At 42.2% G+C, this 27,734-nt stretch overlaps 1 protein-coding gene across 2 annotated transcripts; it reads right to left on the bottom strand.

Annotated features, from left to right (window-relative positions):
- Positions 1 to 310: 310 nt before the first annotated feature.
- Positions 311 to 27,734, bottom strand: IL17RA (interleukin 17 receptor A). 2 transcript variants are annotated; one of them, XM_065036508.1, is made up of 13 exons: positions 27,539 to 27,734; positions 17,146 to 17,170; positions 13,763 to 13,909; positions 12,492 to 12,616; positions 11,306 to 11,432; positions 9,199 to 9,246; positions 8,948 to 9,105; positions 7,696 to 7,773; positions 7,184 to 7,259; positions 7,085 to 7,099; positions 6,119 to 6,220; positions 3,914 to 3,955; positions 311 to 3,332 (listed from the first exon to the last, which is right to left on the bottom strand). In XM_065036508.1, the coding sequence occupies exons 1-13, from the start codon at positions 27,665 to 27,667 to the stop codon at positions 1,822 to 1,824; spliced, it is 2,583 nt and encodes an 860-aa protein (XP_064892580.1). In that variant the 5' UTR covers positions 27,668 to 27,734; the 3' UTR covers positions 311 to 1,821. The 2 variants fall into 2 exon arrangements, with proteins under 2 accessions (XP_064892580.1, XP_064892573.1); XM_065036501.1 differs by having other exon boundaries at positions 311 to 3,335; positions 27,539 to 27,733.

The raw sequence follows: 27,734 nt of genomic DNA, 5'->3' as shown, positions 1-27,734 counted from the left end.
CCATGCAAGGACTGGCCCCTTCTCAGTCTTCCTGGGCATCTGGCTGCAGGGAAAGCAACCTGACTCAACAGTCTTGCCTCACCAGCCAGCCCTGCACAGAAATTACAAACATTTCACTTCTTTAACACCCATTTTGGAGGAGCATGCACTTCCCACACAGGAGGGCCCTCAGCCGTATCAAGCAGCACAGTGCTTTGCGGGAACATTTTGGTATTCGCCAACCAGTTCAGTTCTGTTTCTGAGTTTTGCCTTGAATTTCTGTAAGAAATACTAACATAAGGAGTTAAGCAGAATTGAGGACATGAGTAAATATATCCAAAAGTATTATTTTAATTTAAGGAACAAAACACAAGTTATAAACAAATAAAATTATAAAATATACATAATACAATATTGGTTGCAAGTCGAAAGAACAGATTATCTTCTGAGATATCAGATTTTTAAAAAGTTGAAGTAAAATTCTCTTAACATTTTTTTGACAAGTAAACTTAGAAGGACAGGAAGATGACAAGCTTGTCTGGACAAAGGAAGAAGGCCTGGATGTCTTTACATCTCACAAGCTGTTACCCAGTGGGCTGGACTGCAGAAGCCGTGATAAATAGCCTTGACTAGTCCACTACGCAGAGTCACATGGGCCAACATGCAATCACTTGCAGTGAACCATTTGTTACAGGGCACCAAGCCCAATCTTTTAAAAACACTGGAAACGATAGAGTTTCCATTACTGTTCCTGGAAGATAAACCCCTTAGTCTATTCAGTCTTTCACAATGGTTAGTCTGGACTACCTGTGCTTAAGTTTATAACCACGTAAGTACATCTTACACCCATTTCTCCCCAACTCAGTTATAATATTCACTCTAAAATGGTACCTGCTGAAGCTACACTTTTTTCCCCTCCAAAAGAGTCTTTAATTTCCATAAATTGTGTGAAACTACCTAGATCTTCAGTCCAAGTCTTCTTGGTGCTATGATGTTCAAAAGAAAACAGTAGCATGTTATATAGTACACCAGACTCCCCTGATTCAGTAATTCTGTACTCAACTGCAGATGCTTATAATTGTATAATAAACTCAAATCCCATTTTTTGGTCCTTTATCCTTTCGCCCCCGCTTCCTCCTATTGCTGGTTTTCAAGAACATATCTTCTAGTAGCCAGGTAGGGAGAGTTATGAAGACATCCCTAATTAGAAGTTTATCCCACTTAACTGCTCAGTTATTCCACTTGATTTCTGAATGGCCATGAAAATGCAGTTGCCAATGAATGAAAGAGTGGCAAAAGAAAAAATCTCCAGATACATGTATCAACCAGGTAGAGACAACCATAAAGTAGCTGAAGTTTAGACAGCCATAACGTAGCTGAAGTTTAAGGCACACATCTTTAACATAGCATTTACAACAAAATATTTAAAATGGCAATGCAAATTTTGCCATGTTTTCTAAATCTATTTTACAAAAAAACTCTGGCCATGACTTTTACCCAGTGCAACAGAACCAGTATTTTGAAGGCACAAGTGGATGAGCCACATTAGTTTTTCTGCCATCCGTCAGCAAGGATGCAATGTGATACATTTCCCCAAGGAACAGAACTACTGCCTGCTCTTTCATGGGGGTGGCTGATATTTGTTGCTTCTCTCCACAGAGATGGGAAGCAACATTACCAGTCAGTGGGGCAACCCTGCCTCCTAGCAGCAGACAGGAAGATCCCACCAGTGAGTCATTTACAATACAAGGATGAGAATGGTGTTGGAAATGCAGTTTCAGCACTGTGTGTGGTACCATCTTCCATCCCTGTGTTTCAAATGGAGCAGGTCCAAGATAGAGCCTAACAGTCCTCCAAAGGTTGGCCAATGTCCATCACCTCCACTCGATACCCCCAGTCAGAGCTTCGCTGAATGTCCTGGAGAAATAGCTGCTGCTGGAGGCTCTTTAGACTGTTCAGGACCTCTGGAGAGAGTTCATGGAAGACTGCCTGTCCTTCCTGATCCTCCTCTTCCTCTTCTTCCTCCTCCTCCTCCACAAGGTCATCAGGAGGCAGAGGAGAACATCTAGAGATGTAGCCTTGGTCTGACTGCACTGACTGTCTTTGGTCTTTGCTTTGGTCATCAAAGACCAACTGGTGTTGCCTGTCAGCCTCCTCTTGGCAGAGAGATGGCTCTGAAGGAATGACGCTCTGCTGATAAAAAGAGTACATGAGTCCATTCAGATGGTGTCTGAGTTCACCTGAGAGGTTTGCAGGACTCTCATCATCTATTGCTGAAACTTCAGACTCATCATGGAGGATGATGTCATTCCTCATTGGAAAGCTTGTCTCCAGAAGAGGAACTCCTACCATACAATCCTCATTACTCATCACATGATGACTGAGTATATTTCCATCTTCCATAGAAGAGACTGGCTCCACCACCTGAACTAGAGGAGCCTCATCCATAGTAAGGATCACAGTCTGAGAAGTTGGATCCCCACACGGATTAAGCTGAGGTTGCAGTTTACAGCCTCTACTTTCACCTTCATGCATGTGGAGGTTGATGACACAACAGCAGTTAGGGTCAGGCTCCCGCAGGTGAAGCTGGTGTTTCACAATTCCACCTGGTTCACTTAGCAATGAATCCACCTGGCTCTCTTTGCTTAGGGACTGCAACTCTTCATCATTATCCACACAGATAGTTTCACTCTCAAACCAGTCTGGGTGCTCCATCTGCCAGTTCTTGAACTTCTGTACTGCCTCTTTCAACTTCCTCCCACTAGGGGTATCAATGTAATTTTCAGCTGTGATTTCCTGGATTCGATGGATGCGCCCAGGTTCAAACTTCTCCAACTCCTGAATCCGAAAATAAATATCCTCAAACTTGTCCATCAGCTGGTACCTGGATGTGACATTGAACACGTCAGGTATATCTTTCTCACTACTAATCCCCTCAAAATAGCAGACTATGTACATTCCAAAACAGGCCGGCTTCTTGAAATCCGGCAGGATCAAATTCAAGGCTGGGGTGAACAGGTCTCCCATTGGCTTTTGCTGATCTTGCTTGAGACACACAGGCTCACTCCCAAGCATGGCCTGCCATTTCGCCTGGGTGCCCCGTGAACATAAGATGATGATCTTTGAAGACAGGTCTTCCATTTCCTTCTTCTGTCGAGTAAGCCAGGGTAATGGCCCTAACTCTGAGATATTTTGATCTTCTAGCAGATCTAAGGCTACAGCAGTGCCACAAACTGTCATCAGAAATTCAGCAAACTTCAGCACCACATCCACGTACAGCAGGTGATCAGCAGAGTATACAACCCAAACCTTTCGGGGCTTCAAGGGTGGGAGAGGAAGGTCGGTATATGGTGCTGCTGAAAGACAGAAAAAATATTCATCCCAGTCATATTCCTAAAATTGTAATGGTGCAAATCAGCAGCAATCAGCATGGGAGAATATTAACAAAAGGTTCTGGCATCTCCCAGTTTTGAACCTATTATAGCAACATCTCATTGCCTAAATTTAATAAGAAAGACCAGACAGTGGAGCTGTGATTTAAAATAATGCCTGGATGGTTCATGAAATTTCATCACACAAAAATAATACAGCGGCTTCAAGAGGCTTGTACACGCAGCTATATTATCTTGCTGGAGAGCTGAGTGCACCCACAACAATCTCCGATTGCTATGGCTTGAACAATTAGCAAAGGTTCCTTTGCCAATACAGCCTCAGCTTGGCCAAAAGCCTCACCACTTTACAATGCAATCATCTCCCATCTCCCAAATGTGGCATTTCAACTTCTGTCTTCTTTGTCCAAGACTGTTGGATATTAAAAACTTTTTGAGAAGCACCTACAGAGAAGTACAGCCTATGAGAGCACCTTCTGGACAATTCTGCGAGACTTTCAGAATGCATTACATGTGCTCAATAAAACAGAGGCAGGACATCTTACCAGTTTGTAAGTCATTGTGGCTGCATTTCCCTCGTCGGTGTCCTGGAAGAGAGACAAAGTCACTGTCAGTTCTGAAAACACAAAATAAAATTAAACTCTTAAAAAAGACACCACCTTCCAAAGACTAGGTTAAAAAAAAATCTTTAACTGTGCTGGGCTAAAACCATGGGGAGGGAGAAGCCTAATAAAAAGAAACCCTAAGTGAATAAAGACTCTTCTACAGCCAATTTTGCCATGTACTTCACCACATTTTTCCTTTGAGAGGAGAAGGAATGCACTCAAAACCAATTTTCTTCATCTTCCCCAGATCTGGTCAGCCTCAAGAAGTATAGAATCTCCAATTGTTTCTACTACCTCTCCTGAAGGAAAAGAGGCTTTTTAAAAAGATAGCTTTTTCTTAAGAGGCTTCTCTGAAGAGGCAACTACAATCACAGTATGTTTGGGATTGGAAGGGACCTCAAAAGATCATCTAGTCCAATCCCCCTGCTGGAGCAGGAACGCCTAGGTGAGGTCGCACAGGAACATGTCCAGGCAGGTTTTGAATGTCTCCAGAGAAGGAGACTCCACAACCCCCCTGGGCAGCCTGTTCCAGTGTCTGTCACCCTCACTGAGAAGAAGTTTTTTCTCAAATTTAAGCGGAACCTCTTGTGTTCCAGCTTGATCCCCTTACCCCTTGTCCTATCATTGTTTGCCACCGAGAAGAGCCTGGCTCCATCCTCATGGCACTCACCCTTTATATATTTATAAACATTAATAAGGTCCCCCCTCAGTCTCCTCTTCTCCAAACTAAAGAGACCCAGCTCCCTCAGCCTTTCCTCATAAGGGAGATGCTCCACTCCCTTAATCATCTTTGTTGCCCTACGCTGGACCCTCTCCAGCAGTTTCCTGTTCTTCTGGAACTGAGGGGCCCAGAACTGGACACAATATTCCAGATGTGGTCTCACCAGGGCAGAGTAGAGGGGAAGGAGAACCTCTCTCGATCTACTAGCCACCCCCCTTGTAATACACCCCAGGATGCCACTGGCCTTCCTGGCCACAAGGGCACAGTGCTGGCTCATGGTCATCCTGTTGTCCACCAGGACCCACAGGTCCCTTTCCCCTACACTGCTCTCTAATATGTAATTTCCCAACCTATACTGGAACCTGGGGTTGTTCCTGCCCAGATGCAGGACTCTACACTTGCCCTTGTTAAATTTCATTAGGTTATTCCCCGCCCAACTCTCCAGCCTGTCCAGGTCCCGCTGGATGGCAGCACAGCCTTCTGGCGTGTCAGCCACTCCTCCCAGCTTAGTGTCATCAGTGAACTTGCTGATAGTACACTCTATTCCCTCATCTAAATCGTTAATGAATATATTGAATAATATTGGCCCCAGCACTGACCCCTGAGGCACTCCACTAGATACTGGCCTCCAGCTAGACTCCGCACCATTGACTACCACTCTCTGGCTTCTCTCCTTAAGCCAGTTTGCAACCCACCTCACTACTCTATTGTCTAGACCACACCTCCTCAACAATATCCCTAGCTATACTTTATAGATAAGTTTGATGTTAAGAAATTTTCCAAAATATTTCCAATTGCTCCTCTCAGGTAAAAACAAACCGAATAAAACCACAAACGAAAACCCCCCCACCAAGCGAGTTGCACAGTTGCCCTTTAATAACTGCTTCATGGTTGCAGCACAAAAGTCCTAAAGTATCCAATTTTCCAACCAGCTCAACGTCAACCTCTGTCCTGTTTTTCTTTTGTCTTAATTAAAAAACATTACTTGGCTCAAAATAGTATAAAAATGATTTTTGTAGAGACTTTGGGGGACAGGGGAAAGACTACAGTGTAGACAAACAGGAAGCTCCTGTCCTGCAAAACTCTTATTTAATGCAGGAGAAAAAGAAATGGAAAAGATATCTGTACCAATCTGCAGGAAACAAAGGGCTGAACTATGAAGTTCCTTTTTCCCTTCATGAGCTCTGAAGCACTATGAAAACAGAGTATCAGACAGCATAAAGCTTTATTTAAGTAGGCGGATGGCATTAGGATGTTACAAGTCTCATGATGTAAAACAGAAGAAGGTGTTTACACAGGCATTATCTCAGTGGCAAGATATCAGAACAGCAAGGAACAAAACAGCAATAGAAATAGGCACAGAAGCAGGAAAAAAACACAGTTTTAGCAACGAGTCTTTTCTTCCTAGCTGGTATGAATCTTACCTGCTCGTTTTTTGGTCATACAAATCACACCTGCTATGACTGATCCCACCAGTAACACACAGATCCCAGTGATACACCAGTAGAGCCATATAATCATATCACCTGCAGTACAAAAATAGTGCTCAGGCATTGCTTTACACAAATACAAGTTTCACCAAAGAACAGGAGTTTCTTGAGCAGCAGGAGCCAAGGGAGAAGGACCCTGGCTCTGCCCAAAACCACGGACAGTTCAGCACTTCCTCCTTACAACATGCCAGTCACTTCTCAAAACAAATTCCTGCTTTCATGATGATGCTCTACACCATAAATTTGCTCCAACAAAGAACCATATGTGCAGCACACTGCAAATACAGATCAATAACCTTCCTCTAAACATCAGTGTTTATCTAGCTTTGACAGGCATGCCACCCATGGCCTGCCTGTTCATGTAATCCATCTTAAAGAAAAAAAATCATCACCATTTTGTGTGATTATTTTTTTCAATCTACAGGTATTTTTTTCTTTTTTAAATCTTGGGCAAACTAGCTCCTTACAGGTGTTGTTGAAGCCAAAAAATCAATTCAAGTCAAATCATTATGCACATGATTTATCTTGACATTCATAAAAATGAATATATGCAAGCTATTATCTCCAAAAGCTGCTTTATAATATGCAAATTTTTTAACACTGAGCAAAGTGACAGAAAGTATTTTATATTAAGACTCTTCTTGTCAAAACTGTTTCTCAAAGAATTTTATGCAAGTGAAGTATCTCTAAAGAAATTGCTCTTTAAGGTTCACACTGCATACAAATACTTGCCTCATTAAATCATGGTGAAGTAACTCTTAACACAATTCATTCTGAATTCAGTCTTATATGGGGACATTTCCTGCCCATCGGGTCATTCCCAGAGAGGATCATTTGTTATTCTATAGGACAGGAAAAGAGCAGCAAAGAAAGTTTCAGGGTATTGGAAGAACTTCTTACCTGATGGGTCTGTACCTGCAAAAGACAAGAGTGACATTGAAAATTCAGCTCTCATCTGTAAGACAATGGGGATCTAATTTACAGAAAAGCAGTTCTCACTTGGAGCTGGTGAACATGGGATGAAAGTGGAGTGTCTCAGACAGTCTGTGCCACAGTTCGTAAAGAATGGCTGAATCTGCAGTGGAAATAAATTCAGAAAACAGAAACTACTCTTAAAACCATTTTTTTCCCTCTGCTTTAATTTCCCCTTGCCTCTGCATTCCCTGTACTTTAGCCGAGGGACAGAGAATTCCCATTTCACTTCAGAAAACAAGATTTATCAAGAATTCTTGCACTGTACATTAAGAAGGCAGTGAGCTCCTGAGGTTGCACATCTACCATTCCCACTCCATAGTCTGACTTGGCAACCCCGTGCTAAGGAAAAGCCACTGTCTACAGAGAATACCTGTATAAAAGAGTTGTTCTTGCAGCCATAATAATTATTTCCGTGATACAGGTGATTAGCGCTTAGCCAGTTGCAGAACAAAACACTGCAAAACCCCATAACACTCCTAAGCTGCTCCTTGCCTTGTTGGTGAAGGAAGGACACAGGGACAACAGTGAGATCCTACCTGTATTTTGTAGTTGCAGCAAGCTCTTATGTTCTTCTCTATTTTGATTGTGACATTCACTTGCTGTTGCAGTCCACCCTGTAGAAACCAGATGAGAGTTAAAAGGGAAGGAAGAAAATTGCATGAAAGCAGGAAAAAAGACAAGCGGTTGACATAATATGGAGTGGTTACTAAAGAAGTAGACTTTTTTTTTTATTAAAAAAAAAAAGCCCAGAGAGAGCAAAATGGATAAATGATCTGACCACCATCACTGCAGGAGTCCTGTGTGACAAATATGGTAATACAATCAAGACAGCAGGCTAATATTGCACAGGTAACAGGAAACAATTAAGGATGTACATTTTGTAACTTCACATGTTAACTTAAATTCACAGTTTCTTAACAATGTAAATGTCTTCAGTGATTTAACGTGTAAACATTAACAAGCTTCCTTGTTTAATTAAAAAAAAGCTGTCAACACTGCTGCTTCTGACAGTAGTATAGACAAATATGTTGTCCTTGTTACTGGTTGTATACAATCGGTATAATGACAATCTAAATATATTCTTCATAATGATTAGCAAATACATACTCCAAAATGAGGCACATTCCCCTCTGCCAGGGAAATATGCACACAGCTGTGTCAGTAATAACACATATTAGTGCATGCAGTACTAATGGAGTGTGGAAGGAATGGAAAGATCAAGCAAACTGAATGCCAATATATCTGCCCTCCTCCAAGGAAGGGTGGGGACTGGTATCAAATATTCAGTGTTTTTCCTCCCTTAGATGCCTGAAGTGGAACATTTCTTATTGCACAAGACGTTCTGGATCTACTTTGAGCTTCTCAACAATATAGGCTGTATGACTTACAGGAATTGATTCTCAATGGGATTGAAACATTGTTACAAACCTGTTAATTCTTGATTTGAAAAATTTAATTAGCACCCCCAAACTATCACATTCTATTGGCTACTTCAATGATTTATTGAAACTCTGTACCAAATACCCAGTTTTGGTCTTCTCTGCAGATGTTTACAGACTGCTCAGTGCATTATAAAACCTCTTTTTGATCTTTTATCAACCAAATTCCTGAAATAAAGTTCTCTTTTCCAAAGGTAATCAAAAATCTGTGAAAATAATTCCCTGAAAATTGCTGTACAAGTGCATTTGTTACATGTCCTACAGCATGGCTCCATCTCCTTGTTTAGCAACTGTTAAAGAAATCTTTGTCTAAATTATCACAGATAATATAATTTATGAAGGCAATTACCTCAGTGAAATCACGTGTGATCATTTTACACTTCTTCTCATTCAAGAAACTGGCCACATGAATTTGGTATCGGGCTGGCTCCATCCATGGGTTAAAGCTCACAAGCAGAGTTGTATCATCTAGAATTTTACCTTGGATCTTGGGCTCCCACAAACTGCCTGTAAGTAATGCAGATATTCCCAAGTTTCTCAATTGTCAGAAATATTTCAACATGGCACCCATGTCTACATAACCCGAACAAAAATTTTTACCTGTTTTTATACATGGGATGGTTCTTTTCATTAGAGAGTCCTTGCAGTCTGCAAGAAAGACCACCAGTGACTAGTCAGAAACATTGTACTTCCATTTAAGAAAAACACCCATTTTCTTATCAGAAGCCAGACACCTAGCTAAGCCCTCCTTGATGATCAGAAAACTTTGTTCCAAAGCAGCAGCAAAATTCTGCAGCAGAATAGTATTGGCTTACAATGTAAAAATAGCCCCTTCACTGACTTTACAGAAGGTTTGTTTTTTTTTTCCTAGAACAGAAACATTTAATAAAAGAGACTAAAAACATACAATACTATTATAACAGTAATATATGACAACTTTTGCTAATGTAAGACTTGTGCAGAGAGGGTCATAGTAGAAATAAAACTTCATATTGATCTCTGGACTTTGAGAGTTCCACAGCAGTAGATTCCTCCAAAACCATTCTGCCCCGGGAAAATTAGAAGGCTGGAATCTTTCTTCATCCCAAAACACTCTTCCACATTTATAATTCTCCTTGCTTCATTTAGCAGATTGGCACTGCTCTTTGGGACTTTCTTCAGAGTCAAATCTAGAGTTACATATTCATCATTTAGTAATGTGGTATTTACAAGTCTCAGCGTACATTAAGTCTCTCCTCCAGGGTTTGGACACAAAGGAAAAAAGAACAACTCACTGCTTAAACAGCTGAAAGGAAACATTGCATATCTATAGTTTCTGACTTTCAAAGCTGCAAAATATATAGTGTTCCTGCAATTCACATGTGAGCTCTAATCAGCAAAGCTCCCTGCAACTGTAGAGTCTGACACAGTGCACTAGGTTTCTGAAGAACAGTGGAGAATAAAAGCCAGAAATTCCTCAGTATGATCAGGTATAAGAAAGGATAAGACAGCTGAAAACCCAGTGCCTCCCTCTCCTTTTCCAGCTCACATTGACTGAAAAACCACATGCGTTACCATTTTATAACTACAAAGTCAGGTTGACAACTGTAAGCAAGTTAAGAAAATTCTGAACCAATTTTCAAGCTCTATTGAGTGCCAAATATTTACAAACTAGTCAGTGCAGCCAGAGGGCAGTGCATATGCTCAGCATCTTCAGGGAAAACAACAAAAGTTCTTTTTAGTCATATGAAAATTTTCATACACACAAGAAAAGGTCAGGCAGTCAGGTCTATCAAGTTTCTTGGTAAATTATGCCTAACTGTGCCTTTGAAATCAAACTTCACCTGTCTAAATTTAATATTAGAAGCCAAACTTTTACTCTTGATTTGAAAATACTATTCTGTACTTCCAGCTTCCACAAGCAGAGGAGGAACTTTGAAAGATTTAAAATTAAGTAAAAGCTGCAGTGATAGTCTGCAAAGAGCATTAAAGGTTACTCTACAGCTCTACAGCCCCATTTGTGTCTGCTCTAGTGATGAACATGTCAGCAACAAACTCCAGGAAACATAACTTAGTTTCAAACGGAGGGGCACTTACACTAGTTTTCAGGTTTCATTATAAATTTGTCTTTAGCCACAGCTGTAGCAGAATTCTTGACAAGATACAAATGCAGTTTCTCAGAAATCAGAGGCCTAAGTCCAAGACTTTGTCTGGCTTTCTGAAGAGCATTTAGAATTTTTCACATGAATATCTTCCATGTAGGAACTACAGCGAACCAGAAGCAAAGAGTCTGCCCTTCACAAAATAGTCCCTCAACCTGTACTTTATTACAAGCAGTGATTTGACAAACTACTGGATGAAGGATCCCAGTAACAAGGATAGAGACTTGTAGTGCAAATGATACGTGCACTTTGGATATATACCACAGGGGTACTGTACATAAGGCTAGCACCATAGACTTTCTCAACAGTAATATTGAGAAAGGGCAACAGTCTTTTCTAATATTATCATCCTATTGCCAAACTTTCTCACATTTCATGGCTTTGTTCTGGGAAAAAAAACCAAACCAAACAATACAAATAAAATCAACAACACACATACACAAACCCAAACAAACAAAACCAACAAAAAAACCTCAAACAAACCAAACAAAAACCCCAGAAACCCAACAACAGGTCTACAAAACATCACAGTCCTAAGCTCAAGGCCTAACTAGAGCATCTCCTACCAGGCATTGTGAGAGATGTGGACTTGCAATTGTAGTCTCCAGGTACACCCAGTTTGGGCAGGTGGTAGACAGTCACTTGGTAAGTCTGGCCAGGTTCCACTTCAAAACGGTCAAAAGTGAAATTCCACTGAAAAGAAAACATATTCACAAGAACTTAACACTAGAATGTTGCCCTATAAACACACTGAAATTAATGGCTGACTCGGTCCTGTTCCACTGTGTTTCCTCATCTCATATGACCCTTCTTCTGAAGCTTGACTGTAGAAAAAAAAAAGGAACTCAGGGGTACTAAATGTACCAATCTCTTGATCTATCTCAGAATCTTCTGTTTGGAATGAGTAAAGCACAGTTATTTCTTGGGATCTCTGATGCCAAACAACCATGTGGAGTTTCCACATATTTACATTCTGAACTGAAAGGAGATAAGGCTAAAATATGCAGTTTTGAGACTGAAATTCTAGTCTAGTATGAATCTTGCAGTGCGGTGCAAGTGCTAAGCATTTGGAATTGCACTTCGACATACATAGCTCTGTACCTGGCCACTCCATACATTCTAAAATCTATACTGTTTTCCACATATCAGCAATGCTGTGGAAATTCTGGGAGAGGCACTGGCTCCAGATGGTCAGCCAACTATGACCCAGTTCTGCATGGTAAGGAACAAACTCCAGATTCTTGTTTTTCATACAGGGCGCTGTGGATGCTTAGCATTTTTCTGATGAGTTTCCTAGACTGAGGGCAAGATGAAGGACCACGCCCAAGGCTGGTGCTTTCCTCCACAGCAAGAGAGTACACGAAAGAAGTGGAAGTAAAAAGAAGGGTTGAGTTAAAAAGAAAGCTATAAATGCCATGGCTGTCAAGCAGAATGCAAAAACTTCTACAATTGTTTCCTTTAAGCAACATCCAGAATGATGAAATGTGTTAGTTGCCGGGAGCAACAATTTGTAAAACCTGAAGGATGGGAAGAGTGAAAGAAGAAATGAAGGTAAGTAAGCAGCTTGTACACAGCTACACACAAGTGTAAAACAAACTGGAAATGACATCATGTCTGAAGCCAAGTATCTTGATTGTTTCATCGACTTTTCTAACAGGCTGTACTTTTAAATCAATAACCTTGCTGTATGACAGTGAAAGCAGAAACAATCCCATGGACTAGAAAAAGTAGTTTAGAGTCCTTTGCACTCACCCGGCCTCCATCTGGACGGACCTGAAGTGTCAAGTTGTTCTGAAAGTCGAACTGGGCGCAGATCTGTTGATTGCTGCTCACTTGCATCACAGCCAGCTCTGCCCCTCGGAGATAGCGGATGCTAGCTGCAGGGACAGAGAGAGATGTCTTTTTCCTGTCATCTGCATGTGTAGAGGTTGCAACTCCCCCAGACATTACCACCGTGCCTGGTCTTGTCACAGCCTTATTCATTTGAAGCGCTGGGGAATCACAACACAAAGGTCATTTTGCATGAGCTCCATCCGTGCAAACGAAGGGGAAGAATGGAAGGCAGCTTCATTCTTCCAGACATCCTGGCAGTTCCACAGGTTCAGTGTTGTGTTTAGCTCTGCCTCTCAAGGCTGCTTCATGCAGTTTGGGCACCAGAGCAAATATGCTTTTATTTTGGTACAATTCCAATGAGAAAGTTTATAACCAGAGTTACACAAAACAACTGGGTTACCTGTGTCACACTTGCTTCTAAACTACTGTAGGACTAGTACCGCACTGAGATAATAACCCTATACAGTCCTCAGACACAGGGCTTGCAGCAGGAAGAAATGAATGTGTTTAATTCTGTCTTGAATCAGTGCAAAACCACGGACAAGAGTAAGCAAGGGAAACACATACAAACAAAAAACAATCCAAGATATCTGGAGACTGAGAAAACTTGATTTACTGGTACTCATTTAAACTCCAACAAGGAGACAATTATTCCTTTATCAAGACATATCTGTGTATAGGAAACCTAAGTTACAAGGACTAGATTACCCAAATGGGAGGAACTTGCACTAGGTTAACAGCACACAAGCTATTGGTGCTCTCTCGAATTAATTCTCATTTGTTCAGTTCACAGATGTAATTCCCCTGCACAAGACTGCTGCAGTCATTACTACGCCTTGAAAAAAAGGCAATGCTTGCAGCGCAAACCTTTATCCTCTCATTGCCATGGTAAAGGTGTGACTTGCTTCATTCCATTTTTATCCGCTTCTCCCATTTTAAGTGTCATTATCCCATAGCAGTGGAAATATTTCAAATTCTTGAATACCAGCACACCCAAAGCCCTGATTCAGTCACCAAGAAAAAACATCCCTCAAAGCAAACAAAATGAAGCAGCCAAACCCCCAAATTCCAAATCTTCACTTTCATGACTAGATCAATAAAAGACTTCAAGTCATAATTCTCCTCCCTATCCTTACTAGATCACACCTTATTCCTCTGTTCCATGTCCACATTAAACAACCACCACTTACCATCAGTGGCCACTTTCCATTCTACTCGAATCACAGGGAGGAGGTCTCCATCCATCTGATGGAAAACATCAGAAGAGACATGAAGACTGCTTGGAGCAGAAGGAGTCCACATGGGAACCCGCAGCCAGCTCTCCTCCATGCAGGTACCTGCCCAGCAAATAAAAGCAGCCATTTAGAGCAGGGATTAGGAAACTCTGCTTGATTGCAATTATGGTCTGCCCTTTGGGTAAAGGTTACTCGGAGAGCAAAACTGGGTGACAGTCTGCTTCACAGTTCAGAAAGAAAGTTTTGAGCAAGCAAATACTTTATAAATTACCTGTAATATTCTGAACCCATTCTAGTAACTTATACTTCCTCTTTTCCTTAAAATCCATTAGTAATTATCACAATAAATGCAGTCAGGTTAAACAGGTCAAGTAAGGTTACTCAAGATCTCCTGCAGCAAGTTCATACCTTGCTGCTGAAAATGACTAGTTAGAAGACTAGTACTAATTTCCAACTTTGCAATGATAACAAGTCTGTCAGATACCCAAGGAAATTGTTCCAACAGTTACTTTCTGTTTAAAAACTGTCTTATTTCTAATTTGAATGTACATTTGAATTTAGCTTCCAACAACTGCTTGTTAAGCCTTTCCTAAATTAATGAGCTCTCTGGACAGAAAAATAATTTATGCTAGTCAATACAGTGTTAGGGAAAACTGGTCCTGTAACCTCATCAGAAAATGAAATCAGGTATGACAGGCATTAGACAGACATGATCTACTTAGACTTTTGTAAGACATTTGACTTACCAGAGCATATTAAAAATAGCTCTGCTGAATATCAGTGAAGCACAAATGCAAGAAGAACTAGGCTGACAAATCAAGGAGTGGCAAGTGGGAAATTATTACTGTTCAAATGTTTTAAATAGCTCTGTGGGGTGAGTGTAAGCCAAATGCAATGCATTTTTCTAAAAAAGATCAACAATCTAGAAGTAAAGGATGATGGAGCACATGATAACTGTCTGACCTGGGGGCAGGGGAAGGCAGAGCTGTCAACAAAAACAAATCTGAGACACTTTGTATACTGGACCTATTCAGACAAAACACTTCTTGACACACTGTAATACACATCTAAGCACACATAGTGTAGGCCATATTTACCTTATGAGAATATATGATGGTATTTATTTATAACAGCACTGCTGAATAACTAGCAGAAAAAATACTGAATGTGAGCTTTGTCACGCAATCTATGAAGCTTACGAATAGGCTAGTGTGATCACAGGATATATCAAAAGAGAGGGGAAAAAAAAGAAGTCAAATGATTATACAGGATTTGGAGAGACCTGTATGATATTCTTTAGGTATTTGTTGCATCCACACCAAACCAGTAATATTGAAAAGAGAACAATGAAGAGCAAGAGAATAAATCTGTAGGTTGAACTCCTCAAAAGCAAAACGTGCTTTGCTACCAGTTTCAGCTGATAGAAATCCACACTGCTAATGGAAGACTGCTCTCTTGGCTACATTTTCCACTTACTCCCTTGCAGGAGTTCAAACTATCATAGGGCTGTGGGATGATTTGGTTCATAAAAATGATCTGTCAAACAAAGATTTCTCCATTTCCTTGGTGGGCTGCTCAGGGAAGCAGCTCAGCCTGCAGGCCCATCGCTGCTGGCACTGCCCTGAGGTAAGCCGTGGAAGGGACATGGGTAGGAGCAGCACTTTTTCTCCAGCAGTTTGTTGTGACACAGGGCACAATCAGTCCCTCACAGCCCCACTGAAGTACACTTTCAGTGATGGGAACAGTGGAAAGCACACAATCTCCCTTCTTGTAATAGCATGGTTTTAGGCTCAGGAAGTAACTAGACAACCCTCAAATGCTCATTCTATCAAAAAATATCTATAGAAAACCTGGTAAGATTAACTACCTTTCAGAAAAGAGCATATTAAACACTTAAAAAAAAAAAAAAAAAAAAATTCCCCTAGAGAAGAAAAACAAAACAAGATCATAAAGCAGAATTTAAACCAAATATTCAAATAAGGCAGTATTTTATAGGCTGAGGGAGCTGGGTCTCTTTAGCTTGGAGGAGACTGAGGGGTGACCTCATTAATGTTTACAGATATATAAAGGGTGAGTGTCACGAGGATGGAGCCAGGCTCTTCTTGGTGACAACCAACGGAAGGACAAGGGGTAATGGGTTCAAATTGGAACACAAGAGGTTCCACTTAAATTTGAGAAGAAACTTCTTCTCAGTGAGGGTGACAGAGCACTGGAACAGGCTGCCCAGGGGGGTTGTGGAGTCTCCTTCTCTGGAGACATTCAAAACCCGCCTGGATGCCTTCCTGTGTAACCTCATCTAGGTGTTCCTGCTCTGGCAGGGGGATTGGACTAGATGATCTCTTGAGGTCCCTTCCAATCCCTAACATTCTGTGATTCTGTAACGGGGGAGCTGCAGTTTAGCTTAGCTGTGTTGTCAAGCTGTATTCCAATGGCCATCTTCCAAAGGGAAATATAATCCAATGCAATCCCACCCAAGCCCTCTCCTGCCAAAAAAAGTTTAAAATCTGGTTATTTTCAGCATAGTCATCTCACTGATCTTACATGCCAAGCATGGCTATAAAAAACAACTTGTGCCAGTACGATACAGGGCTGCGCACTGAGGCAGAAATGAGCCTTCCTAGAACAACAACTGCAAAGAAAGGCCAAGGAGTTCTGCAATGCCACCCAGATGCCTCCATGGACGAAACAGATAAATGCAGAATGTTCTCCTCTTTTTTTTTTAAAGAACATTACCCATAACTATACTAAAGTGTTTCAGATGCATGCAATTGGTAAACTTGACCCCTTACACCTGATATGTCCAATATATTTATTCAATGGGACTTACAGTAACTCCAGTTTCCTTTTCCAATTCATAGAATAATAGAATAATTTAGGTTAGACGAGACCTTTAGGATCACTGAGTTAATTCATTGGCCTTTATGCCAAGTAATTTACATTAATTGCTCTCAGCTGCACCCCTTTATGCCCCTTTTAAAATTCTACTTTATACATTAATTTTTCATCCTGGATATAATAGCTTATAATGAACATTTACTAACAAACTTGTCCTAAAATTCTCATTTCTTTAAAAATTGACCATCTCAGCTTTAAATGGAAACTACCCCCTCAACTGCACCCTGAAAAAGACTTAACTTCCCATTCCTCTTTTAGCTGAAGCTGATTATGGATCAAACTGAAAACTCCCAAAGAAGGCATGATAGCAGTGCTTCACTTTACATCTCTCTGATTCCAGCAGGAAGAACTTACTGTATCAACCCAGTTAAAAAAAAAAAACACCCAAAAAAACAAAAACGGCATGACCTGATGAATAAACTGCAAAGAAAAAAATTACTTACTATTTCTTACATGACAGTTTAAATCCTGTGGAGAGAAAGAAACAAGAATATTAGTCTCAGAATAGAAACTGGATTAACAGTAATTTACTTCTGCTTGGTGGCAGGAAGAAAACAATTCAGTGAATAGCAACACGTACAAACTAGAAGAATTAACAATCAGAAAAAATTGCACAAAGTTGTTAATCAGAAGACAAACAGACACAGGGCATGAAACCTGTGCACACCTGAACTGTGTACATGAACACAGTAGTTGCAATAAAAGAAAGAAAATGAAGAGAGGAAAAAATGCAGGATGATGATAGTAAAAACCTTCCAAAACCCAGGACTGTGAAAACAGAAACCAGTGTAACGTGAAAGATTGCCTGAAGTAGATGGGTATGGTTTTTAAACACAAACGCTTGTAAGTTACTGCTACCCAGCACTGATCCTGCTAGTAATGCTTGCAAGGTGTAAGCCCATCAGACTGAAAGCACGAGCTCTCTGCAGCCACGCTTGCTGCTGAAGCACTGGGCTATGTGCTGCCTTCTGCAGGGCACCCCCCTTCATCTGATTTTTGGGTTCAAAGGCACCAGACAATGACACTCTAAAAACTCAAACTGGATTGACAACTAGTGGCACACAGTGATGAATAGTCCTGTATTGCCTGAACAGAAAGGTTACATCAGTTGTGGCTGGTCTTTTTCCTGATGCCTCATAAGAAGCTGGGAAGGGAAAAGACAACATTTAGGAAGTATCAGGCCTTTAAGTAGGAAATGGTGATTTCTGCTTTCTAGAAATATATTTAAGGAAAAAGAAAAAAAAAAAAAAGTCAGAATTTGCTTCTTTCATATTAAGGATAAAGATGTCCTGAACATAAAGAAGCTGCCAGGAGTTACGTCCACTCTGCCTGGTTTCCCCCAGCTATGTTTTGTTTATACTGGAAGATCCCAGAGTCACCAGGAAAAAGCACGGCAGTTTGCTTGGTTAATGTGATGCAAAATCCTAGTGATAAGGAAGTCTGAAGTTTTCACTGACTTCGTAAATCAAGATGCGGGCTAGGTGTCCTATGCCTTGGCATATAAATGTGAATATTGTCACCCTGTTGCCACAATATGATTAATTCCAGTAGGGGAGGCAAGGCAGCAGGTTTTTAACCTCTCTGCAACCATTAAGGTCAGGTCCAAGTATATTTGGGGCTGAGATTATTAACGCTGTGTAGCCATGGCTATCCAAGGTTTTATTTACATTTTCAGGGGTGGATGCTTAAAAAAGCCAACTGTGCCTTGCTGGTAGTGAACATGCTCTCCAGCATGGCACAGAAAGCTCAGGTTTCACAATCACTGAGTTGGCATTAGACAGCTTCACTGCCAGAGGTGCAATCCTACTGCCTTCACTTCCACCCCAGCACCGCAGCCTGCCCGGTGCTGGCACAAGCACCTGTGTGACCATACAGGTACCTGGCTACAGCTTGAACACAACTCCAGGGGAAGAAGGGAGCTCAGCTGTGAACCACACCGTTCGCACCTCTGCACCTCTGCTCATGCTTGTACATGAGAGGTTGCAACAAACACTCTGGGCACTGCTCTGTCCTGCTGGCTTTTGTCTGCTTGTGACAAGACAGAACTACATCCTGCCTTTGGAGAAGCCCTAGTGAAATCAAAACATCACATCAATTAATAAGCTTTTTTATTGATTATAAATACACATACAAGCTGTGCTGAACAGCCAGTCTTAAGGATGAGCAGAGTTCTACTGACCATGAAAAAATACTTCCGACATTAATGCTCACATGTCAGCTAATGCATCTGCGTTCCTACAAACCTTGAGGGAAAGCAAGATGACTCGGCATTAGGGTGCTCATGTTTATAAAATAAAGCCTGAAAATCTCTTCCAGGCTTTTGCTACAGATGTCTAAACATTACACAGGCATAAATCCAGTCTTCAGACAACCTTCACAAGAAACACATCCACACTCCAATAAGCAGTAACAAAAATGTACACAAGGTACAGATAAACTGAAAAAGGTTCAGTGTCACACCCAAGTAATATTGACCAACTTTATTATCACTTAGGAAACATTTCAGTCAAACAAAGGAATCTGCCCAATTGGCCAGCCTGAACTTCTAAATATACACAAATCTATATAACACTGCCTGAGAATTGAACTTCGGTGAAGAATTGTCTTCCTAACAGACAGCTAGTAATGTTGCATTTTCAAAATGAAATCAACTTTGGTGCAACATCCCACAGTCAGAACAAAGACTCTGATTACTTTTCACTGTTAATCAAAGTTTCTTTTATAAATGAGGAGGGAAGGGGGATAAACAGCATTCTCCTTTCTCCTTTGAGCCCCAGATATTAACAGCTCACCTGCAGAAAAAAACCTGCCTTCCCCCTTATCTTCGGATCTTCTCAAAGTTTTCAACTCACTTCTGGATCCCCAGCATCACTGCTAGCCTGAAGCACTAACAACTCTGGAAACACCTAAAAAGGGTCTTGCTAGACAGCAGTCTTGGGATAAGAAGCCCCAAAAGCTGTGTAGCAGTGCCCTGCATGGGCCAGAGCAGCTCTAACATAGCCAAGAGCTAAATAAATCTATTAATTTAATGTCAATAAGTAATAACAAGAGGTACTTTTCACTATTCTTGTTGTACTCAAAAGGTCAAACCAGACACAATAAGGGGAATTAACTTTATCACTTTGAATAAATACAATTTAGTCTGAACTGTGCTTTCACAATTATACTACACCTAATTATTGCAGACAAATATACATACAAATCCTCCACTAAGTACTCAGACCCTGTTGGACTGAAGAAAAACTGGTTACAAGTGTAGTTAATGAAACTGTTGGTACAACTTTGTACCTCCTAAATCAGGTTTCCTTCCCTCTTACACCAGAACACTCTCATGGAGCATCCTCAACCTAAATTATTTGATAACGGGGAAAAAACCTAGAAAGCAAGCAAGCAAACACTGATTAAATCAAACCAAAACTAGCTACACTACAATCACTAAAAAAAAAAAAAAAAAAAAACCACCCCCAAAAAAACACCCAAAAAAGCAAAAAAACAAACATATAAATTGTAACTACTAGAATGGAACAGCAGATTAGGCTATGAAAGAAATTACTCCTAACACTTAAAATGCTTAATTAGACTTTCTTAGGTAAATTATTTAGCATGACAATACCCTTTGCATGAACAGGTGCAGGGGTTTTGGCTGGAATGGAGTTAATTTTCATCACAGCAGCTGGTATGGTGCTATATTCTGGATTTGTGACCAAAACAGTGTTGATAAAACAGGAATGTTTTAGTTATTACCGAACAGTGCTTACACAGCATCAAGGCCTTTTATGCTGCTTATACTACCCCCCCCAAAGCAGGTAGGCTGAGGGCACACAACAATTTGGGAGGGGACACAAGTGGGACAGCTGACTCCAACTGACTAAAGTGATATAGCGCTGACCATATGACATTGTGAGTAGCAGTAAAAGCTGGGGAGAAAGGGCAAAAGGGAGACATTTGGAGTTACAGTGTTTGTCTTCCCAAGTATCTGTTACATGGGATGAAGCCCCGCTTTCCTGGGGGTGGCTAAACATCTGCCTGCCGATGGAAATCAATGCCTTATTTCACTTTGCTTGCGTGCACAGCTTTTGCTTTACCTATTAATCTGTCTTTATTTCAATACAGAGGTTTCCTTGCTTTTGCCCTCCAACTCTCTCCCCATCCCACTGAGGAGAGACAGTGGCTGTGTGGGGTTGAGCTGCTGGCCTGGGTGAGCCCACAACAGGCAACAAAAATAATTGGCTACTAACCATGTTTTGTGTGTAATTAAATGATTTCTGTTAAAACTATCACTTCATATTTCATAATTAAGTCCTTGCACTGTTGCAGTCATTAGTAATTATTGTAAATTGCACCATGATAAAGCTCTTACATAAATGATAAAGCATTATTTGCCTTAAGAGCAGCAACATCTGCTTTCATTTGAGCACTGGTGTTTCTTTTGTTTATTAGCAGATAAGATGTGGTTAAATGAGGAAGTGCTGCATTTCCCCTTTTTTTTTTTTTTATGATGAATATGATTATTGAACCAGCACAGCATATAAATAGGTTCTTCTTTCCTCCAGGTCTATTTCCCCAGGTAAAGTGTTTGCAATGATGTTTCCAGCACCAACAAGGCTGTGCCCTTTCTGATGTTCATAGAGAAGACAAGAGCTTAATCAGGAACCATCAATTGATTGGTAAGGATTCAGAACCGACTACGTTGGAGTGTTGTAAGCTGCCATCAGTCAGTCAAGAATTTAGCAGGTTTACCACAAGGGAGGGGGAAGGATTCTCCCACCGCATGGCAGCTTGTACCAACTCAATTGTTTTCCCATTCCCTTCCAAGTTGCCAAAGTGCTACAGGGATGACCTAACAGCCCCAAATGAACAATTAATCCAGCCAGGAAGTCCTTGCTATTGGCATAAGGAAGCAAAGGTAACAAAAGGAGAAGATAAAGCCACAATGGAAGTAGAGATACAACAATCCCAAAGGATACCCAGAAAGCAATTACCATGAAAATAATATATATATATATTTTTTTTAAGCTGCCAAGGTGAACTGGACTGGGCTGCACCTGAGGTCATACTTTAATATCAGGGAAGTGTAACTCCAGAGAATGCCATCCAAAAGCCAGGAAGCAATTAAAGAAAAAGACAAGTCAGTTTTGCAACAAAATACGCCAACCTCCTCAGCACCAGGGGGAATACTTGCTGGTTTCCTTTGTAAAGATCCAACCAATCCAAAACATTATCTGATGCACTGGGTCACTCAGAGTGCATTAACAAAGCTGTGGTCAGCAGAAGTACTTAACCCAGTTTCCCTACTTGAGCAAGCACAAATTTAGAAGGCACAACAGAAATAAAATTCCAGTGATGGTCCTTTCTGCTTGCCCACATAAAGCCAGCAGCATTTTAAGAAGTGTTGACAGAACTGAGGCATATGTCTGTGTCTGCACACAACAGACAAGCGGACAAATAGGAAGAGAAGAAATGACACTGAAGAGCTCTGCAGAAAAGCTGAAGATGGAGCCCACAGCCAGGCAACATGATCTGCACATTATTATAGAAGAAGGGGCTCAAACGGAGATGTTCTCTTCTCACCAGGTTCCTATTGCCTTTCAGGTCCAACAAGAACAGCTACAGACGAGGCAAAAGGATGAGAACAAGACGATTGCGAGGTGATGCCTGAAACTATTAACAGCAGAAGATGACAGGCACAGTCAACTCTTCATGTTTATTTGCCATATTTTCACAGAAAGCTAAGCAACAGTTTATTTCACTCCTTTTTTTTCCCAAGATTTTTCTTGCTTTCAACACCAAAAAAGAACAGACCACATTCCATGGAGAATCACATGAATAAAAGGGAAACTGATTAACAGCACCATGCCATGACAATTCAATTAAATTAATAGGAAGCCAAGATTTCCCAGCAGGACACTGTGGTAACTAGCAAGAAACTGCCATGAGCTGGGCAAGCATCCAGTTTTCTTTTAAAGAGCAGCTGCTGAACAGGAAAGGCTCCAGCTTTCCAAAAATCTCCCTCTCACCTATGAGCCATTCTATGTATCTTCTGAGGTCTGGCCAATATGAAGTTTACTACAGTTTTCCTTTCTTGATTCCTTAGTTAAAAGAAGCGGACATCCCTAGGACATGAACGCATCACAGGAATAACTGCTAAGAGATGATTGGTTTAAGGCTGATAGGAAGCAAAATTGTTTTGAATTTTTAAGCACTTTTCTCTATAGTTTCTAAGTTTTTTTCTTGCCCTTATACAAAGTCTCAGCAAAATCAAAAACAAACTCAAAAGTTGAAGTTTCTTCATAAAAATCAGTTTTAAAGTTTTCTTTATTGTATTTCGGTAGTTTTGATCAATAATCCTTTTGATGCTGAAGTTTAGTAGTTTTGATCACTAATTGTTTTTGTGCCAAGAAGTCCAGGAATATTTTAGCAGCACTAAGTGGGACCACAGTTTATGGCACAGGTGTCAAACACATGGCCTGCAGGCTGAATTTGGCCCTCCACCTTGTTTTATCTGGCCCGGCACCTTGTTTCTACCTGGTGGCAGTGCCAAGCTCCTTGTCCTCAGGTTCCTGCCAGCACTGGTCACATGTGCATCATGTGTGACACGTGTTATACTGCAGGAGCAGGGAACAGTGGGAGCTGCGGCCACAGCTACAGGAGAGCGGTGAGCCTGTGTAAGAAGAGTAACAGGTGATACAGATGGGGACACTAGTAACTGCCTTGGGCATTGAAAGACAAGACAGACAAGAATTACAAGGGGTGGGGGGGCGCTGTGTGCTTAAAAGGTTACTCTCAACTGGGCAAACATTTCATTTAATTTTTTAATAAATTAGCCAGACACAAGAACTTTAGCAATTACATGTTATTTTTTAAAAGTATCTATAAAAAGATATTTTGTAACCAGCAGCCAGGGTCCCACTCATGAATTCTGCATTGTTTTCCACGGATACGGGCAGGTCTGTAGTCCAGCAGTGGTGGCCATGCTTGCGCGATGACATGCTAATGTCATTTAATAATATCTCATTTAATAACAGAAAGGCTCTGGGGCATGAGCAGTAGTTAGGCACAGTCCTGGCCACTTGCTAAAGTTCATGTATCTGGCTAATTTATCAAATAAAACGTCACTGCCCAGTTGGGAATACACCTTTAAGGGGGGGTGGCTTGAGCAGATGGGATAAGAAGGACAGTGCGGGCTAGGATTTGTTACGGTGAAATAAAGCAAATGTCTCAATGGGGAAGGGGGGACGTATGTGTGGTAGTGGAATAAGGATAATGCTCCTCATGGTGGGGGGTAATAAAGGAGAATATCAGTAGGCATGTCCACCCCTGAAGGAACATTCTCCTTATTCCACCACGGAAGAATGAGGAGAACGTTCATGGTGGGGAACAGCACTAAGGATAATGTCATTGTCCAAGGCAGTTTGAACAAAAGGTGAGTCTCTGTGAGGGGGCCTGACTATTATTTAACCTGGTCCTAAAGGACATCTTGGTCTTTTACTTAGGTGGCAGACCATACATCTTTGGTGAAACAATCTGAATCCCAAAATGTCCAGTAAAATTGATGCAGAAGGAAGGCAATTTATGATAGAAGGGAAAGTGAATACATGTTCGTGTTTCAAGGAAAAAAAACAGTATGTCTTTTGTGTTATGAGACAGTGCCAGTGATAAAGGAGTACAATGCACAAAACCACATGGCAAACACAAGGCCCATGGGCCGAATCCTGAAATTACATTCAGCCCTTTGAAGGCAACCATGAAGCTGTTGTGGCCTGAGGCAAAAACGAATTTGACACCCCTGGTTTATGGTAACATCCAACACAGCAAAAAGATGTCACAGAGGGGAATGAGAAAAGTCAGTCAATAGGGAAGGCCAAATGAACACATTTCTAAAGGAGGATCAGGAAGAGTCTTCCTCACATGTACCACCATGACTTATCTTCATAAGAGATGTTACATCACTTGTTCTTCTCCAGAGACTTGTAGTGAATAACCAGACAGATTTCAAAGACAAAACCACATACACCTATTCAGCCCCTTAAAGGTTATAAACACTGCATTCCTCCAGGACACTGAGGCATGCCATGCTGTGTAACAGTTACAGCCCAGTGACTCAACACAGTGATTAAACACTTGATGGTGAACAACCAGATGGGTATTTAAACTGTGGGATGTTTTTCCCCTGTGCATGGAAAAAAAAGTCATCCTGAACCCCACCTCCCTGCAGATGACATATTCAAGTAATAGTTACTGGAAGGAACTGGATTTGCAGCTGTGCTATTCAGCCTTTCAGCTGAGCAGGTTTGATTGAGTGCTGATGAATAAGGCCCACTGAGTGCGTTTGTTGGTATTTTAATATGACAAGCTGTTAACGAGCATTTAGTTTTACTTTCGCAACTTACAGGTGTCTACCGATACCGATATGACACTTTCCCTCCACCACTCCATATTCAAAACAGCCTCTGCCACACGAGAGTTATGCTGAAAAAAACTGCTGTTGCTCACCGTGAGCTACTCCGAAGCTCAGGGACAGCAGCACGAGTGCAGTGGGTTAGAAAAAGGAAGTGGGTCTCACCAACCCTGCTCAGCAACAGCTTCTCTTTTGAACCACACAACAGTCAACCACACAACAGTCACTCATTGGAAGGGTTACTGAATCATCCTCTGAAAACAGTGTGACCACCAGAAAGAGAAGGGGAAACCGTTTTCAACTGTCATAACTTCAGTTGATGATACTTTTTCCTATATGTGTCAGCAGCTTCTGAAAAGGCTGCTCACTGGCTTAAGCCAACTCATTTTTTTAAGTCTGCCTGCGTTTTAGAAAACAGCTTATTGAAAGAAAAGGCTAAAGTAGCAGGCTTACACATTCACTGATCTATGTGCACGCCCAGAGTGCAGGGTAACACATTTCCTCAGTGAAAATTGGTGAGGTACTGGTGAAATGCTCACTGAGTTACTGCGGTTCACATTCGCTAAAAAAAAAGGTACAGCCAGTCGGTCAAAGCCCAAGCATCCAAGGACTCTCAGAAACTCTATGCTATATTGATCTCAAGCTCTGTGTAACTAGCAATGTTTGGGATACTCACAGTTATGTTAGATGCCTGAGCAATATTGTAACGTCCTCTTTCCCCTTTGCTAAGATTTTGCATTTCGTAATTTCACAATGTCCAACCTAAAGTAAAACTGCAGAAGTGGACTGCTTTCTTGGAGTATTTTTAAAAATAGGAGTGAAAGCAGCAGAGCAGAGATTAGGTAAAACAGGGCTAAATATATTGTCAAACATTAGGAAAGCAGACAGAATAGACAAAGAATAGGAAATGCATGCAGGAAAAGATTACAGAAGCTTTCACCCCAAAGGACACATCTTGTTTTACATACATCTATAGCTACATTTGTTTAACTGCCTTTGCTAGATTGCTGAGAATGCATCATGACATATAAAACTTTCCTGCTTAGAAGATAGCTGCCCATTATTCTGTTCATGCATGCACTGCTATTATTAACAGAAATAAAAAAGTAAAAACAGATCTCCTCCCCCTTCCACACACTCTTTACATGTATCTTAGACAAAAAAAAAAAACAAAACCAAAACACCCTGCAAACAAAAAACCCCAAACAAAACCAAAACAAAATGCCAAACAAAACTGAAACAAACCCCTGAAATTCCCAGGGAGACACCAGCTAGGGGTTTGTACTTCAGTCTGCTAAAGTTAGCTCAGGCTGGTTAATTCACTTTTTATATAGACACCACATGTGCAGCTCTCGATCTATATCCTCTTTGACCGGGTTTGCAGGGAGAAGAGGCAACCAAAAGCTGCCTTTTCAAAATTTCAAGTACACATAACGTTTGTTTACCCACTCCTTCAGCAGAGACACCCTGCTGTCTCCTAAAAACCCCCTAGCTGGAAGGAACAGGTTAAAACATTTAAGACATTAAGCAACCTCAGCTATTAGCAAAGACTCACATCCTGCTCAGTAAATTTCATGCAGTTTTAGGAACTTTCAGCCCCAGCCATGGCCCCTCACAGATGTCAGTGACAGGCATTTCCTGGCAGCCATCACACGGCCAGGCTGATTCTGCTGTACTTACAATTCTGGTTTAACGTTACACGAACGCAGTTGTGCACTGTGTACAGTTGCTTTGATACACACAGTCCACACCAACCACAACCAAGCTCCTTAAACCCGTACAAGAACAATCACCAGTCCTTAACTGAGCAAGGCAGCGTGGATGTGAAGATGAGGTGACCAGCAGGGCCACAACGGCCACCGGCTTCGGACAGGCCGAGGGCACCCGCTGCCAGCTGAGAGCCGGGCAGGGGTCCCGTCCGCAGTCACCTCCCGCTTGCCCGGGCAGTCCCCGTTGCGTCCGGACGCCGCTTCGGACCGGCGCTCGCCGCCAGCGAGAGCGCCCCGGCCAGCGGCTCTGCCCGCCGGGGCCGTCTGTGGACGCTGCTGCCCGGGAGGGTGCGGGACGGTCACAGGCCCCGGCCAGGGGCACCGCGCCCGTCAAGCCCTTTCCCGGGCGAGCGGGACTACGCTGACCCTCGGCCCCCCAGCTCCTCCACAGGGAATCCGCTCCCTCACCCCAACTTCCTGGCCGCCCCCCGCCTCTGTCCCGCCGGCTCCCCGTCCCTGTCCCGGCCTGAGGCCGCGCGGACACGGCCACGCGTGGGCTCCCCCGGCACACCATAGGAAGCGGGAAACCCCCACTTCCCCAGCCCTGCCGCCGGGCCCGGCTCGCTGTGGGCACTGCGGGGACGCCGCCAACCCCGTGCACGACTCCACCGCTTGCCGCCCGGCCGCCGATCACGGAGCTCCCTCTGCTCCCAACACCGCCGCGCTTACCGGCTGGGAGCAGGTGAAGGGCGGCGCGGCGCCCAGCAGCAGCCGCAGAGCCGCGGCGGTGGGCGAGGCGGAGAAGACGAGAAGGAGCAGCAGGGGCTGGAGCAACCGCTGCGGCCCCACACCCGCCATGGCCCCACCGCCACCAGGGCCTCGGGGCTTCCGGGCTCCGACCTGGGCGCGGGGCGGTGCCCGCCCT

Source organism: Columba livia, chromosome 1, assembly GCF_036013475.1.
Source record: "Columba livia isolate bColLiv1 breed racing homer chromosome 1, bColLiv1.pat.W.v2, whole genome shotgun sequence".
Lineage (NCBI taxonomy): Eukaryota > Metazoa > Chordata > Aves > Columbiformes > Columbidae > Columba > Columba livia.
This window is presented reverse-complemented; position numbering and strand designations above follow the sequence as displayed.

What these genes read in the sequence shown, in the direction of transcription:
- IL17RA (XM_065036501.1), bottom strand. Translation starts at nt 27,667, where the DNA reads ATGGCGGGTGTGGGGCCGCAGCGGTTGCTCCAGCCCCTGCTGCTCCTT. An exon ending in GCTGCAACTACAAAATACAG is followed by an intron (nt 7,260 to 7,695) that starts GTAGGATCTCAC and finishes TTTCCACTGCAG; the next exon opens with ATTCAGCCATTCTTTACGAA. An exon ending in CCACAATGACTTACAAACTG is followed by an intron (nt 3,336 to 3,913) that starts GTAAGATGTCCT and finishes TCTGTCTTTCAG; the next exon opens with CAGCACCATATACCGACCTT.